This window comes from Cuculus canorus, chromosome 9 (assembly GCF_017976375.1).
Source record: "Cuculus canorus isolate bCucCan1 chromosome 9, bCucCan1.pri, whole genome shotgun sequence".
NCBI lineage: Eukaryota > Metazoa > Chordata > Aves > Cuculiformes > Cuculidae > Cuculus > Cuculus canorus.
This window is the reverse complement of record NC_071409.1, coordinates 9,556,511-9,573,618: the sequence shown is the minus strand read 5'-3', so window position 1 is coordinate 9,573,618 and position 17,108 is coordinate 9,556,511. Positions and strand designations below refer to the sequence as shown.

At 36.0% G+C, this 17,108-nt stretch overlaps 1 protein-coding gene across 7 annotated transcripts in view; it reads right to left on the bottom strand.

Moving 5' to 3' along the window:
- U2SURP (U2 snRNP associated SURP domain containing) overlaps positions 1 to 17,108 on the bottom strand; it is a 44,096-nt gene that overhangs the window by 19,942 nt on the left and 7,046 nt on the right. Inside the window, exons 2-18 of one of the 7 annotated variants that reach the window (XM_054073939.1) lie at positions 16,837 to 16,884; positions 16,377 to 16,398; positions 13,899 to 13,997; positions 12,667 to 12,781; positions 12,133 to 12,266; positions 10,862 to 10,903; positions 10,000 to 10,067; positions 9,336 to 9,430; positions 9,217 to 9,252; positions 9,030 to 9,112; positions 8,505 to 8,670; positions 7,516 to 7,727; positions 6,533 to 6,576; positions 3,142 to 3,246; positions 1,932 to 2,002; positions 1,686 to 1,845; positions 440 to 602 (exon numbers count right to left, since the gene is read on the bottom strand). In XM_054073939.1, the coding sequence (XP_053929914.1) occupies positions 440 to 602; positions 1,686 to 1,845; positions 1,932 to 2,002; positions 3,142 to 3,246; positions 6,533 to 6,576; positions 7,516 to 7,727; positions 8,505 to 8,670; positions 9,030 to 9,112; positions 9,217 to 9,252; positions 9,336 to 9,430; positions 10,000 to 10,067; positions 10,862 to 10,903; positions 12,133 to 12,266; positions 12,667 to 12,781; positions 13,899 to 13,991 (1,587 nt within the window). In that variant the 5' untranslated portion in view covers positions 13,992 to 13,997; positions 16,377 to 16,398; positions 16,837 to 16,884. Of the gene's footprint in view, positions 1 to 439; positions 603 to 1,685; positions 1,846 to 1,931; positions 2,003 to 3,141; positions 3,247 to 6,532; positions 6,577 to 7,515; positions 7,728 to 8,504; positions 8,671 to 9,029; positions 9,113 to 9,216; positions 9,253 to 9,335; positions 9,431 to 9,999; positions 10,068 to 10,861; positions 10,904 to 12,132; positions 12,267 to 12,666; positions 12,782 to 13,898; positions 13,998 to 16,376; positions 16,399 to 16,836; positions 16,885 to 17,108 lie in introns of those variants that run through there. The other 6 variants (XM_054073934.1, XM_054073936.1, XM_054073935.1 and 3 more) reach the window with 6 other exon arrangements.

Below are 17,108 nucleotides of genomic sequence, written 5' to 3'. Positions count from 1 at the left end.
ACAGTTTAAATCAGCTTATATTCTATCTACAAGAATCAAATTAGAACTAAGTGTAACAGAGACACACCATTAACAAACACGCTAAGAGGCAATTAGCCCCCTGTTATGTTACAGGGTTCTAGTCACCATAACACGATGTCACATGTATTACAAAGGACAGGCCACGGCATACAAATTTGTATTTCGTTGCTTGAACGGACTGCTCCGTTGTTCTCAGCCTCACAGTAAGGCAGAGCATCACTTACAAGAAGGTTCACAAAGAGTAAAAATACATAACACAACCCCATGGGAAAATAACATTCTCAAACCCAAGCCCACATTCTAATACCAAACCTCAATGCTGTCTGAAACCTATAAAATAACCCTTGTGAAATAGATGCACATGCTGTTAAGCAAGCTCTTTCACCCCAAAGCACAGGATTATAAAAAATCCCCACACCTTCTTAGGAAGAGGAGTCTTAAGAATCGACAAGGATTCTGTAATGCAGTCTACAATTTCTTCAGCAGCTTCCGCATTATTTAGACAGAAAACCATGGCGTCACCAATATCATTCTTCCGAGGTGTTAAGCCACGCAGAATTTCCTCTAATTTGTCCCTTTGTCTGAAAGATTTCAACATAAAATTAACAGTACTCTGGGGAATTTCCATTTAATCATGTTTTCTCTTTCTCCATCTTTACGACAAAAGCAATTTTAAATATTTCTATAGTCTATTGCCTGAGGTTTTTTTTCAGTCAATGGGGAACATAGGCATCCACATTACATAATTAAGCAAATTCCCAATCAAGTCTTGACTACATACAGAAATCAAAGAGAAATAACTGAGAAATACCTAGCACAGCAGATCAGTAGCTCTAATAAAGTTAAATTAAATCAAATTATTTTGGACTTAGTTTAAGCCTAAATCAAAATGGATAAATCTAAAGCATGCAAGCAATTCCTGCTTCAGAATAAGAAACTCTAGATCAGAAGGCGAGTAAGAAGCAACTATTTCACTTTTTCCCTGACCTCCATATGCAGAGAACCCTCAAAAGAATATATTTTTCAGCCTTTCAAAAAGGAGAAATAAATTACATATTAAACTCTCCAGAATCATGACTGGTATCATAAATATGAGGAAAAGAACAAAGCATGAAAAAATTCCCCATGCTAAAACCACAGCTGGAACAATAACAGCAATATTAAGAAAATCATGTATTTCCACTGTCACAGCCGTCCCTATCACACCAAAAATTCACAGCAAAGAACTTGAGTGATTTGTCTCTTCCTGCTTAATAACAATTGCTCATAATTTTAATTTCTGATGAGTGACATCAATACCTTTATCATTACATAACTGTTCAGTTCATGATGTCACAACAATGCTGAGAAAGGAGCTGTGCACAGACAGGTACAAAAAATGGGGAAAAATTCAAATCTTAGCAATCCCTTTCGAGTAGAGGGTCAGTAACAAATGGGGTTGAAAGGATTCATTGTTCAATCCTGACAAATCTAACTATACCTAGAATGTATTTAGCAACAAGTATCATCACTGAAAAGCACTGAGGTTAAGAGAGTTCTAGGTAACATTATGATGAGTATGATAACATTTTAATGATGGTGCACTGTAACTGCAAAAACACAATAGGAAAAAACCAAGCAGATTAGCAGTTAAAACAGCACTATAAAGTGATGGAAGCTCATACTCTTCCTTAAGTGCACCCTTCTTGTTTGGTTCCTCCACAAATGCTTCCGTCTCTTGCTCTTCTGACATCCCATGCAAATAAGGATTCAGCGGTGGTGGCCTCCAAAATGATCCATTTTTGAACATACGGAAATCTTCTGTCCTCCACTTGGTTGGAGCATCTCCCTACGAAAAACAAATGTATTCTTATTCCGGTGTTCTTTTATTTCATTGTGCTTGAAGTTAGGAATCATCATCAAAATACTACTTGCCTGAAGAATTGAATAAAGCTTCCATCTATAGTATACATGGGCTGGGGTCTGATTTTCAAACAAAAACCTAAACCAGAAAGCAAAAAGAGACAGAACATATTAAAAATCATCTAACTGAGGCAAACTCAAAGATAATCATTAAAAAAATATAACCAAATCCTGTTCCCACCTCAGCTACCAAGCAAACTCGGCAGCTAAAATCATGTATACCTGCAGTGCAGCTGTGCAGAACAAGCGCAACCTCTGTGTACACGTGCAGCAGTCCACAGAGGCACAGCATTGCTCACAAGTAAAAAGCAGGACAAGCAGGGCAAGAATGACCGTGCAGCCCCTCAGGAAAGCAGACGAATCACACGTGCAAAGAGTCACTACCAGAGCACCTGCAGCCTTAGCATCAGCAGTGCAGGAACTCAGAGTTAGGAAGGTCAGATTGAATACCAAATGACTGGAAGTGTTTCACCAGTAAACTGTCTGTCAGAACACTGACAAGATCAGGGAAAAAAGTGTCCATTTTCAATGGTCAGGATATTTTGACCCACATATTTTCTCAATTTCTATATAAAAATCAAAATGAAGCACTTCAATTTTACTGCAAATAAACTGGTTTTCAAAGGTCATTCAGTACTTCCCTGAAGAAGTTTTTCAGAGACTGAATTTCAGAAGAAATTTGGAAATGGGTCCTTTTTTAATTCCGTTAATGACAAGAGGTAGAAATATTGACAAGTTCATTACGTTAAACTTTAATCAATTTGCATTGTCATCAAAGAAAATTTCTCCCAGCTCTCGCTAAGTTAGAAATTTGGCTTCAGAAAGACTGGACTTCCCAGGGACTTTGGCTGGTTTGGTGGAGATTTTTTTTCTTTTTCGTTTTAACTGCATTCTACTGCTTCCACTGATGATTGTGAACCCCTCAGAAACGCAGGTTCTAAATGCAATTTTATTTATTATATGTTTATTTATATATGTACAATACATTTTATAGTCTGCATATAGCGCTTTATTCATTTACATGTGCACGTTAGGAACAACTGGAATCGAAGTGTCTTCTTCATAAAAAGACAGTGTAAGCATTTGCCATATGCACAGTTTATAAGACTTAAATCTGCACAGAAATACACAGTTACAACAGCTCTTATTAGCGTTTCAGAAATGCAAAATATTAGCAACAGCAAGTGCTATTTCAAACTGAAGTAAAGTAATAAGCACCTGAACATTGGGTTGTTGATTTCTCGGTTCATGATCATAGCTTCGAACATAGGCCCTTCCCGTACCACAAACTCTATCATTCGATGTATCAAAGCGAGCAAATTCCTACAACAACAACACAGTTAAAGAAAAATTGATTCAGACCTAACACTATATAAAACTACACTCCACCTAAGATACTACAACTGTGCAGGAGATTATTTTGCTGCATTGTTAAGAAAACTGTACGAAAGATCAGGTAGCATAGAACATATCATAACCTTGCATCATAGACACAGGTGTTCTAAAATAACAACATGCCTAGGAGTGGTGGAGTAAGAATTTAAGAGGAGACCTCTGTACTGAATTTTCACAGCTCAGCCAACAACCACCTCTTGCTTACTAGAAGCTTAACAGACCTTATGCACAGAAATGGGCACCTGAACACCCAAGTACAATTAACTATCAAACACTAAGACCTCATTTAAACTTCCTAGAGCTGAGACTGAAGCATCAGCTGAAGTTCCGGAGGAAGAGACAGCTGAATGCTATGTTCAAAAGTAAACGCGCAAATCTCAGTATTCAACAGAAACTGCATTCAGCTTCCAAACTACTCAATTATGAATGGAAAATCAAACAGCCTTCTTGATGCCAAACAGGGCAGTAGTTTTGTTACATTTAAATTATCTCATTTTGGTCAAGACTCAACTACTGATGGAGAACAGACCCACCCATCACTTCATGTCACACCATCCAATGGTTCCTCTCTCATACGCTCAAGTGAACCAAATCACAATTAAAAAAAACCAAAAATCTGGATTTGTTTCAGTGAGCACTACATCCTGAGACAGGCAAGAAGCATTTGAGGTGCGTATTTTTCAAGCCACATCTGGAAATGAGCCAATTAAAAGCATGCTAACAGGAGACAGGCATACAAGCATTATAACGAACAGTGAACTTCAGTTTCCAAACTTTGGGGTTTTTTCGGAAAAAGGATCCTGAATTTTCAAATACAGATTACCTACAGAGATCAAAAGCTTCACAGCACCTGTCCTTTGAATGTGATGCAAACAAAAAAAAATACAGATTTTTACCTTTTTTTTTTTTTATTTGTTTCCTTAGCTGTTACAAATGGACCTTGGTTCTTTACAGGTATCCCATTAGGTTTCCTTTTAGCAACTTTTTAAGTTATTAAAATTAAGGAACTGTTACATCGGAAAGTTGCAGAATTTTCTATTCTTACTAAGGAGGTGATTATTTTCATATATATAAGTATTCAAAGCTCTGCCACAGATATAATGCACTAAACAGAAAAAAAAATGCAGCTTAAAACCATAGTAATAATGAACTATTCCTGCCATGTGCAAACTCGGCAAACGGTCTGTTTTATGCCAGCTAGCATGAAATCTGTTTGCCTCAAATATTACACAAGAAACCCCACCCCAAACAGCTACCTACAGCTCAATTTTCCTGTCTCTTTGTTTTCTGTATCCCAGAAACATTGTGAAGAGAACACAGTCTCAATAATTTGGCAGCCATTTTATTTAAAGTAGTGTTCTGAAAGTCTAAATAGCAAGACTGTTCCTGTTACATGAACTGTATTTGAAAACATCAGTAAGGAAAAAAAATACCCTGTTAGCTTTCAAGCCTCTGAGCTATTACAACATTCATTTACTTTAAGGCAAGTTCAATGCCATCATTTCTGCCTTCCTCCAGAACCACACCATTGGTTTTTATCTCATTTTTCTTTCATCAAATACAATAAAGTGGCATAAGAGCAGCTTACGCTTGAACAAGAACATCTGCTTTGGAAAGACTTCAGATGTATGAAAAAAAGACCAAATACATTCCACATCTGACAGAGGGTGCTACATGCATTTCGGTATCTCAGATGTGATTACCTGAAAGCCAATTTCTCAGAAAATACTTAGCTGTTTATACTGAAGGTTTTCTGTTTAGTAAATGCCAAGAATTAAGAAATGTTAAAAAACTGTACTGAAAATTTTCAAACCATTAAACGTTTATTCCCTTGAAGCCAGCTGAAGGTTCTGCGTGACCCAATATGCTACGTAACAGTCTTGGCAGCTGGCATTAGCCTTTGAAAGTCATCAGGGAAAGAAATTATTTTCAAATACCGTTCCATTAACATGGACTTTTGTAAACAGAGGAGGTTTCAAAATACTACAATAAATAAAATGGGAACATATTTTTTTCTGAAAGCTAATACTCTGGAAGCACTGGACAGTTTTACAAGTCATGTTCTACCACTCACTATATCTCTCAAATCAAGACACATCCTAATCACTCTGATTATTCATGTCTCTACCCAACAAGAATCGTACTGTCCTGAAGTTTCACAAAAAATCTAGTGTATTTGAGCATCTAATGACAAAGACGTTAATATATTACTATAACTGACTTTACAAATCTCTTTCTTCCCCCCACACACACAGGTAAAAAAAGAAAAAAGGGACTTTGTGACAATTAAAACAGTGTAGTAAAAAAAGATGATAGTTTTAAGTGCATTATTTTAAAATGTCATTTAGCTTAAGTGGGCCAACAAAAAAACTTTTTCAGTTATAATAAAACCACATTTATTGGAGCCGATCGTACCAATGTCTGGTCAAAAACTGTATACTTTCCCAATCCATCCCATGATGTTTTCCTGGTCCCCCGCTGCCGCAGACAGTTCAGCTGGTGTTGCTCACCAAGGCCAATGTCAAAGAGAATTTGGTAATCGTTTGTGCTTATTTATTTTTAAAACAGTGTTGTGTTCTTGTGTTTGGGAAAAGGTTTTAGCTTAACTGAGCAAGAGCGTACCTAGATTAGTGTACCAGTAGGAGCACTGATGAGGACCAAAATGTAAAAATACCCTTGCAGTACAGAACTATCACTACCTTTTCTTCTAGGATCAAATCATTAACTGTTGCACATTAAACAATACAAAACAACCCCAACATAAATCAAAAAATCAATTTTTAACCCAATCATTACAAATTATATAAGAAGAAAACACAAAAAAAATAAAACAACACCCCCCTCCCTCCCCACCCACAACCCAGAGACAGCTGCATCCCTGCATCCCAGCTCTGAAGTACTCAGGCTTATGTCAGGACTTGCACAGCGCCTCCAAGATAAACTCTTTCACCCTACTGTTCACTCACAGAATTACCCTGCAACTCTTTCTAACGCTCAAATTCAATGCCAAAGATAATTACTTAAATCTATCCTCACTAAGAAGAGTCATTAAGATAACAATAAGACTGTAACACACATATTTCTCTCCAGTGTCATGAAAGAACCATTGCTCAGTCAAGCCATCACCTTTTCCTCAACATCACCATTTTTCTTTAAGATTTTGAAGGGGAAATTTTCTATATTTAGATCAGTAATAATAAAGAAAAACATGTACCTTTCTGTTGGGATAACCACTTTGACTATGGCTTGCGACAGAGTCTGTATATGAAGTCACATCAGATAATAAACATAGAATATGTGAGTATTGTTAACAAGTAACAAGCAAAAATATACATATGCAATGAAAATACTACACATCTATCACAAGTTTTGCAGGCAATCACTGCTGTGACGTTATAACTAAGCAATTACACAAAATGCAAATGGTTGTGTCGGTGAATCATAAAGGTTCACTCGTTGCACAGAATCAGAACATATCTGGCAGAATGCACACTGATGCACTGAACAGGTACTACACTGAGCATAATTAAGAAAGGAGTTCTTAAGCTTATGAAAAGATTCTAAATTATTTGACTTGGATCACGTTTGTATTACTTTATTCCCAAGTCGTACAAGAAACAGCCCTAACATTTCAGTGCCATTCAAAGAATCAACAAATTCTTAAGAAAATCAAGTCGGTTTGTGATTACAAGATACTTACCCTTTTTATCAGATAATATGCCAGAAAAAAAAAGTTTGAAAACTGACTCCGTAAGTAGCTTAAAATACTTACTCAATGTCCAGATTAATTACCTTCTACACAAAATACATCAACTCCTCTAGTGTAAAAATAATGCTACCCAAATTAAAATGTAGTATTTCCTCTAAAGAACACAATTTAGATACTGCAATTTGGCAGCCAACAAAAGGGGGGGACGTAGGAGAAAAAAATCCAGGGAGCCTGGAGGGGGAAAATGATAGCCAGATTTACAGCAACACTAAAATAATCAAACCCCAATATACTGCACCCTAACACAGATAGGAAACAGATTGTCAGGAATTAAGCAGGTTCCCTCGTGCTACGGCAGGGAGCCAACGAATTTGTACACTAAGGGCTGCCAAAGTCAGCCTGAACAATGCAAATCTATGAAGCCATTGCAACACTGTCACAGATGCAGTATTTAATAATGAGATATGGCCCAGGGTGCTGTCAGTTACCTTCTCAAAATCTTCCTTGTTTTTTGGTGGTGGTAACATTGGAGCATTAGGATTCTTCAACCTCTCCCTAGGCTGGGCATTAAAAGGCAGTCCTGACGGAGGAGGTGGGAGGGTATGCTCCATCATAGAAGGCGGAATGTATATTGGATGTGGTGGAATAGGTACAGCTTTGCCCCAGCCTAGCTTCATTTCAAACGACATGATCATCTTGCCTGGAAAAGCAAAACAAAACCACCATTCTGTTATCAATTTGTTCTGCATCACCCTAGATTTCTCCATTTAAGTGCAGCATTCAGGTTTGCTTTGCCCTGGTTTACTTTTTACTTACATGCTTGATAGTGTATCATAGCTATCGGACTACGTCTAGGGCAAATGAAAGCCTATTGCACGAAATACTTTACTAATGTTTACTATGTTCTCCTCACACTGCACTACAAAACTGCTGAGGGGAAAAAAAATAATCTTCATCACCCAAGATATGTTACCTTTTTTCAAATAGAAGATACACAAGCCAGCCCACATGCAAAGTTACACATCTGGTGTAGTACAGCTACCTCTTCAGCAAGAGGAATTTAGTCATCATTCAGAAGAACATAACATATTTATCAGCAATTACTGATGAAACCCACTGCTCTAGTTGAATTTGTTCACAAAAAAAACCAACTACAAGTAATAGACTCCTTCTCCAGACAGCCTGTTTACAGAGAAGAGATTATCAAACATCACCTCTGACTCACATCTACAAAACAGTCAGAAACTTGACGGCTTTATTACAGCAAAAGTTACCACCGTTCCCAGCCCTTGTGCTGCGATGGTCTGATGACATTCAGCTACCAGTACCAGTTAGCATCAATTCAAATCACTGCCAGTGTGGTACCTACTGGAGTTACAGCAGATCTATCCCTAGTCTGACAAAACAACTCGAGGATATGATTAGTTACTCAGTAGCCTAGAAAGATAACTGCAGTTCCAAACTGAGCAATGTTTACCATTTAAATTCTTCAATGCTCTTTCTGCATCTCTCCTGTTCATAAAGGCAACAAAGCCACAATTTCTTTCTCTTGCTCTTTCTTCATCCGTTCTCGGCCACATAATTTTAACACTCGCTAACGGTCCAAAGCGTCCAAATTCTTGACATAACATCTCTTCATTCATCTACGTGAAAAAACAAAAAAAGGTAAAAATTAGCATCTTGCAATTGCATTTCTAAGCCACTCATTCATATTATTGTCCAAATGTTCAGATTTTAATTTGCTGAGCTCCTTGAAAAAAAAAAAAAACATTCCATTGACGCTTCCCCAGTGCGATCCACCACAAAATAACAATCAAAATAATCACCTTTTCAACTCAGCACACTCAAAATTTTTGAGATACGATCCACCTTGCACAGAGATATCCATGGAAAAATAATTTTAATTGACTATTTTTGCATCTAGTAACTGATAGGGGAAAACTGCCACTAAAAAAAAATTCAGCTCTACCCAAACATGGCAACAAACTGGCTCCAAACTTACTTGAGGATTGATGTTTCCAAGATACAAATTTGTTGTGCTTGGATCTCCAACATCATGTGACCCTGGTGCATAATCATCCAGCACTACAATGAGAGGAAAAAGTCAGAAAAAAAAAAAAAGATGTCACAATCCTTGCTATGCATTTAAGTGACAATATTATATATAATGAGAAAAGAATCTATATTACCACCAGACGATCTGTTCCTTCGTGAAGGAGCATCCACTGTATAAATAAAAGAAAAATACATATACTTTAGTCTACAAATTTTGTAGCCCAAAGAAATACAAAAAATAACATATACTTACTTGAACGACGCTGGCCATCAGAATCCGACTGGGGTGGTTCAAAACGACTCAATCTACCTTTTGTTTTATGTCTTTCATCACGCTCCTCCTGTATTCTACAAAACAAGTTTAACGTAAAGAACAATTTAATGCCATTCTGAGGATTATATTCTGAACTTTTTAATTAACTTCAGAAATATGAGAATTTTTACTATTGAGCAATGGGCTTGTTAAAATTTTAAAATTGCTAGTGTGCTTGAATTTCTGTTTAATCAACTGGAATGTATCTACCAGAACTATTCCAGCTGTATGCTTTAGCATTTATACTATCCTTTAATCTCAAACACAATTGATTTGGTTTGAGAAGCAGCTTACTAGACCAGAAATAAGAATTCATCCTCTCACCAATCAGGGTAAGAAAGAACAAAAGGAACATCAGAGAAATTATTATGCAACCAAATTAGAGACACCTATACTGTGCACCTCTCAGCATGGGTTCATACTCTGATAACTATACCATTGCCATTGTTAATTAAGACACACCACTACACAAGCATTTGGAAAAGCACAAACCAAAAACCTACTTTGGGAAACAGCTTAGCAAGAATGATCCTAAATATTGCCTGTAAAACAAGGTAAAGATCTTACATCTTCTTTATTTACAGTTAAAACTCGTCAAACTTACTGCTTTAATTCTTCTTTAAAAAGTTCCAAATTACTCTTTTTCTTTTCCTTCTCTCCTTTCTTCAAAGGCTAAAATTAAAGATATATCAGCCAACATTTCAGCGGATAAAATGAAACAAAAATAAAAGTTACATGTATATATAAATTGGCAGATAATATCCATGCATATTTTACCCACAGCTTTCAAACGAAGTAAACTACAGGAGGGGGGAAAGAAAAACACAAAAAAACCAAAACAAAAAAAACCCAACAAACAGACTTGAAAACATTAAGACTGAGTGATACTAAACACAAAGCTAGGAAATATAAAATTAAGGATAGCTTAACCTAAAACTTTGTTACTTCTCGTTATTACAATGCAATACACGTGATCAAACACTCTCAAACATAAAAACTTAAGGTATCTGATGTATTTTGTCAGTTTGTTCTACACAGAAACTTAGAAGTTGACTATGCACGTAGCAAACTGTCATGCTCCAATTAAACTGACAGATGTGTGTACATATATATGTAAATTACTTTACATATATATATTCAATTATTTTATCCACAGATAAACATTCTACGTGAAAAGAATTTCCTTCTCTTTCTTCCTTTTGGATATAAACACAGGCCTGAAGAAACACTTACTCTAAATAGCTCAAGATTCTCATAAAAAATACTCCTGAATGACAAAGCATATGGATATTAATTTTTTTTTTTTTTTTACTGTAATATATGCACCTGAACTAACTCATGAACTCTCATCTTCAACAACATTGCTTATAACCAAATTTCAATGAATACGTTTCCAATAGGCAGACATACAAAATATTTATTTTGTTACACACTACAGCTTTGGAAAAACTGGACTTCCTACTCACCCCAGGCAAAGTTGTTTGTTTGTTTTTGTTTTTGGGGAGGGTCTGCCAAATAAATAAAATCATTTTTACCTCATTATCTTCAATCACCATTGGACAGGGCAAGTGAGTAAACTGATTGCATTACTTCTTAAGTATTTATGACAACTTTGAAAAGCAGTAATATTCTTACAGTACAAACATTTGCAAATGACAGAACAAAGCTCAGCACAACAAAAAAATGCTACACTTCATTTCTGTAACTGTAGAGCTTTACATAAAATGAATATCAAACCTGCCATCCAATATTACCCCACTAGACTGAATGTGAATGTTGTTCAAAGCTGGAGGGAGGTTAGGATGGGATTGCCCTCAATTATCACATTACATTTCCCACTCTAGCAGGCAGTATCACATATGTTTATGCTTAAAAATGCTTAAGCTTAAAAACTGTAGTTAAGTGCTACAAAAACACTTCTTAAAGTCATCCAAGACATTAACTACACATGTATAGCAGTAACAGTAATCATATGCAACCATCACTTAGCTCTACTAAAACACTTCTTAAAGTCATCCAAGACATTAATTACACGTATATAGCAGTAACGGTAATCATATGCAACCATCACTTGACTTGAAGACTGTTTTTCACAATATTTCCTTTACTAGTCATGATGAAATCTCATTCTAAGAGCAACAAAAAAAATATCAAATCATGCAGAAGTCAAAATAAATTAGGTAAAAAAAAAAAAGCTGTTCAGCTTTGCTAATGTGTAAATTTTATAAATTACTCAGTAAAACTCAAAAAGCCAAAGAGCTTTCTCAAGCATCACCACAGAAATAAAAAAAAATTAAAAAACTTCACCAAGAAAAATTTGGATCAATACAAATGTCATTTTTTGTTGTTAAAAGTTATAAAAACCTAAAAACAGATGGCAGCAAGAAAAATTGCTTCTAAAACTTCACAAATTCTCAGAACTGCAGATGCTGTTACTTCAAAACAGTCACTAAATCTGTAGTCCTAAGTCTGTCTCAATTAGCAGGAACACAGCAAAGCCCTAGAGCAGCCAAATTCAAGTGCAATGCTAGGTCTCTCCCATTGGCTACAGGGCTACTGCACCTCTGCACTTCATTATCCGGTTATTTTCTATGGGATTAACCAAATCAACATTTCCATCTTCTTTTCATATGTGATAAATGCAGATAAAACTACCTTGCAAGATCATACAGACCTGCTTCTAAGCACTTCTGAACCCTTCCTAAAAATGAGCTGAATATTTAAATAAGACACTTACAGGCTTTTTGGTTTCTATCATTAACAGGGATGGAGGCTTTTCATTAGATGGTTGGCTCGGTTGATTTTTTTGATCTGAAAATCGTGATGAAGGCTTGTAGATTTTACCCCGTTTTTCATCTGTTTCATGCTCTTCTGGAATTAAAGGCAAATTAAAACCAAATTGTATTAACTAATGCTGCAAAATGCTGTTCATTAGAGAGAATGCTGTGCTACTCTAGTCTTGTTCATTCAATGCAATGAAGTATTTAATTTAAAAAAAAGATAATTTAAACTTTCCATCATTTAACATCTTTTACTATGAAGAAAAAAACCAAAGTTTAGGTATTTTAAAAACAAAGCATTTCCTCTGAATTTTAAAAGACGAATCACACCACTACCTACCTAATGAGTCAAAGCATAAAGTAGATTTTAGCATCACATGTCCTTTGCTGCTTCTAATGTAATGTATTAATTTGAAAATACAATTCAAAGCCAATCTGCATCTTTACTCAAAGCCAAATGATCCACCACCCCAAAACAAGAGAAGTCATACCTTTAGATGCATTAACGATTCCTCCTCTTACAAATGTTTTCACTTTATTACCATCACCTCCTTCGAAGGCAGCAAGGAATTCTTCATAAATTTCTGCAGCAGCCTTTTCATCTTCCTACACAGCAAATGTTGTTCTATTTACTATCACCACAGACCAACCATCACTAGACAGCTATTCTTAAATTAGTTCTGTGACATTCCTTTCCCTTTTTCTAGAGTTCACGCTACAAACTGCATCGAATGAGTTTCAATTTTAGAATTCAAATTTCTGAGAACAGTGGGTAGAACACAGCATGTTATACATAAAGCAAATCAGGACTGCATCTCAAACACAACTGTTCACTTACAAGAGTTTATATGGCAATTTAACATTCAAAAGACGCAAATCGAAAAGATCATATAAAAGACCAGCATTATGAGGCTGGAGCTCTGTAGACCTCAGCATCAGAGAACAGTACATATTCCATCTTACCCATTACAATCAAGCCATATGACCAAAGGAGATTAACAACAGGATCATCTTTATGCATTTCCCAGAGATGTTGTTAATTCAATGATATAAGACAGTTGAGCAAGATACTAAGTTTATCACTACTGTGTTTACTTAAACTAGTATTTCCAACAACTTAGCAGGAAATATCCTACTGAAATATAATAAAAATTGTATGTGTAAAGTTCAAAGCCTAAAATTTTCCTGAGTTCCACCTTACCGACCATAAGCTACAGATTTCAACACTCCTGAATATATCCTAAAATTCAGTATCAGCTTTTAATGTTTTTATTAACTTCAAAAGAAGTCATTAGACAAAAATATGTTTTACATAATAATAACAATGCGTATTGAAACTATTTCAGAGAAAAAAATTTCAGGTACTCCTTCTAATTACTGAAATCCAATGATAGAGAGCAAACGAAGAACAGAAAACACTCTAAAGCGATGGCTGTCTTCACTTTGAGTAATACAACAACCAATGAATTGTTGTAATCCAGTAGGATTCAGGAAGCCAGAGAACTTGCTTTCTCACACAGGAGGAGAGAGAAGCAAGCCTGCCTATCTATTTTAAAGCCATGGATGGCAGGGACAATTTAAACATATAAAATACAATTCACTTTCATACTTGGAGAGTTACAATTATCAAAACAAAGAACTCTGGTGATAAAGCTGGTTGTAATCTAGAAGCAAATTGTTTCAGTTCTGCATACAAAATAAAATTTTCAATGCATACCATTACCTTCTTTTTCAATTCTTCTTGCTCCTTCTTACTTAGAGTCCGTTTGGCAGCACTCATTTTGCCAATACTGAATGCTTTAAGTTTGCTTTCCATTAGAGGCTGCAAAAAGAGTAAGAAGACAAACATTACACTTTTCACAAAACAATCAAAGTAATGTTATTCTTTGCCTTCCTCTAGACCAGGAACTTTCTATCCAAAGTGATTTAACCTGAACGAAACAAAGAAAAGGTTTCCTGTACTTGTCTCTGAACTTGCCATTATCAATACAATCAAAAAATTTAATTCTGTGTTTTCTTGAAAACAAATCACCCTTGGTTAAATGAGGAAGCTTTTAACACACCATTCAGATGCAGCTGAAATCTGAAGGGCACTTGCTTTAAGAGTCCAGAGATCTTATCCCCATGCAACAATCAGCTTCTAAACGCTTGGAAATACCTGCCTTGCACTATGGTTTCTTTTTGATTACCACAATTTCGAGAAAAAAGAAAAACAGGAAAAGTTCTAAAGTTTTTTGGACTATGTTGGCCAGAAGAATGTTTGCTCAAGGCTAAACTGGTGTAACTGAAGAATAAAATAGATGCTAAATTTCAGTTGTACTTCAAGCTTAAGCGTAATATTGATTGAAGAAGAAAACGCATTCTTGAGATTTTCATCCACTAGTTAAAGAAAACAAAAGACCCCACATTTAGCTCCTAGATTCTTTCTATTTTACATAATCTTCATTTGTCCTTTCTTGGAACCCTGATGAAGGAAGGACTCACGTAACAGTCACGTCTGCACAGTGTGGAATTAAAATTCTTAAGATTCTATTTAGGTAGTCAACAGACGGTAAAGTGTTGAGAGAGGAAAGACAACAGGATGCAGACCATGTTCAAGAGACACAGGCAATGCAAAGGAAAGGAAAGAAAAGATAAGAAACTTCTGTGGAAAAACCTATCTTAACACTAATTCATAAAGAATCAGCACAAAGTATAAAAAAAAAAAGACCAAAACATAAGCTTTTAGCCTTTATCTTCAAACTATATGGGATGCTCTTACACACTGCACAGCGACACTTAAAACCACCACCTTTGAAACAACAGTTCTTTAAAACCCAAACAAAATCAGCTCCATCTAATAAAACCTCAAATCAAATAAGGGAAACAGTTTAACTGTCATATTATTTAAAAATTTCAGATGCCAACTACAAAAAGTTTTCTCTAGGAATAACAGTCTTTGTAAAGGATTTGACTTCTACTGTTAGTTTCCTTTACACAAAAAAAGCACTATGCAGAACAACCATTTTAAATACCTTCAGTTTATAATTTTACTTTAGTATCACAAACACCTCTTAGGTCTGTGCCAAGCATCTGACCAAACCAGCTCATATTTCTCTGAAAAAAGGAAAACTATCAGTTGCAAACTAATGCAGCGTTGTCCGTGGAGTCACTTGGTTTACGGCACTGTGTTTGCCAACGTGAGCTGCTGGGACAGGTTTATCGGGAGCTGTATGTTTTTAAAGTTAATAAAACCCAGTTTTCCTGTTGTCTGAAAAATATCTTGTATTTCACTATGACAAACAATATACAACCTTGGCAAAATTTGGGCACAGCACTCTGGCACAGCAATGCAGATGAAACAAATACCCTACTCCTACCCAAGGCTTATCCTGTCATCAGGAAATAATCTCACAGTAATGTTACAAGACATCTGCAGATCAGCCACATGCATTTCTGTTCCATTGACTCAAGGGAGGCAGCTGTGACATAACAAGAGTTCTGGCATCAACAACTCCTCGCGTTTAGAAAACCTCAGGAAAAAAATTTTCAAAGTGGCTGGAACAATATCAAGTTAATGGGATTGAACTAATTTGTGCCTACTAGTTACATTTCAGTAGGCAATTATAACATTATTATTAATCATATGCAGCTCCACAGAGTTCCCAGCAACACAGCTACAGAAAACTTGGAGGCTTTCCTCCTCCAAAACCAGAATACAGTGGAAAGAGTAAAGCAAATGATGGAAGCAAAGAGAAAGCTTCTAGCTGAGAAATCAAATCACCACGTGAAAGCAAACTCCCATTAAACATAACGCTACGTTGACTGTACGAAAGCGCAAAGCACTCAAATTCCAGTTCCATGCAGAACAAAAAATATTCAAAAGAGATTTCAGAGTAATTTTCCAAATCGTACCAAGTAAAGCAAATCAATAAAAGGATCTATTTCTCCAGGGAAAGTTTCTCCTATCACAACTTGAATAATGTTATCTCACAAGAAAGTTAACAGCTGGTAACTGACTTTTTCAAACATAAAATCAAATCGAAATCTTGAAGAAAATCCAAGCTACAGAATGAATTGTTGGGTATTAACAGTCTGTTTGGCTCTTGCTGCCTGTTTTCATTATAGCTCAGAAACAGGTAGGCCCTCAAGCAACACACTAACCACATGACCAGGCACAGGTCTCTTCAGTGGCAGGGGAAGACCAGATAATTATTCTTACCTTCTGCTATAAGTATATTCTACTGAAAAGGAAAACAAAGGATGAAATTAAGGTCACACTATCTCATTTTCAAGAAGCCAACCGTACACAAAAACATACTTTAATATACAGCAACTCTTGAAATTAATGGTCTTGTATTTTTAAACTATTCCTCGGTGTAAGAGATAACCACATTGAAAGACCTTACAGCTTCTTCCTGTTGAAGTCTATTATGAATGCAATATCACGCAGCAGAGCTTCCTACAGTAGTGGCTGTTCGAACACGTAAAGGAATATTTTTAAACATTAAATCAATGGTTCCTTTACAAACACCTACAGATTAGACACCCAATGTACCAGAGCCTGCCTGCAGCAAGTCGCTTTCTTTAGAGAGCAGGCCTATTTTGAGTTTGTAGCTCTGGCTGGATTTTTTTGTTGGTTTTTTTTTTGTTGCTGTTGTGTTTAAATATTTCAGACTTACATGCGGATCAGCAGACCCAGTGGTGTGTACTGCATCTGGTGCTCTGACCTGAAGAGAGAATGAAGAGGAGGTGAGGCACAGAAAAAGAAACAAACAACCTCTAGGGGCTTTTTTTTTTCCAGTTCTTCAAATGCAATTGTAATTTCAACTTCAATGTCCAAATACACAAGAACAAAGATACATAGAATGGATGTTAATGATATATCTGAACAGGGTCACAGCATGAACAATGTTAATATAAGGCAAACAAGGCATTAAAGACAGACTGTTCC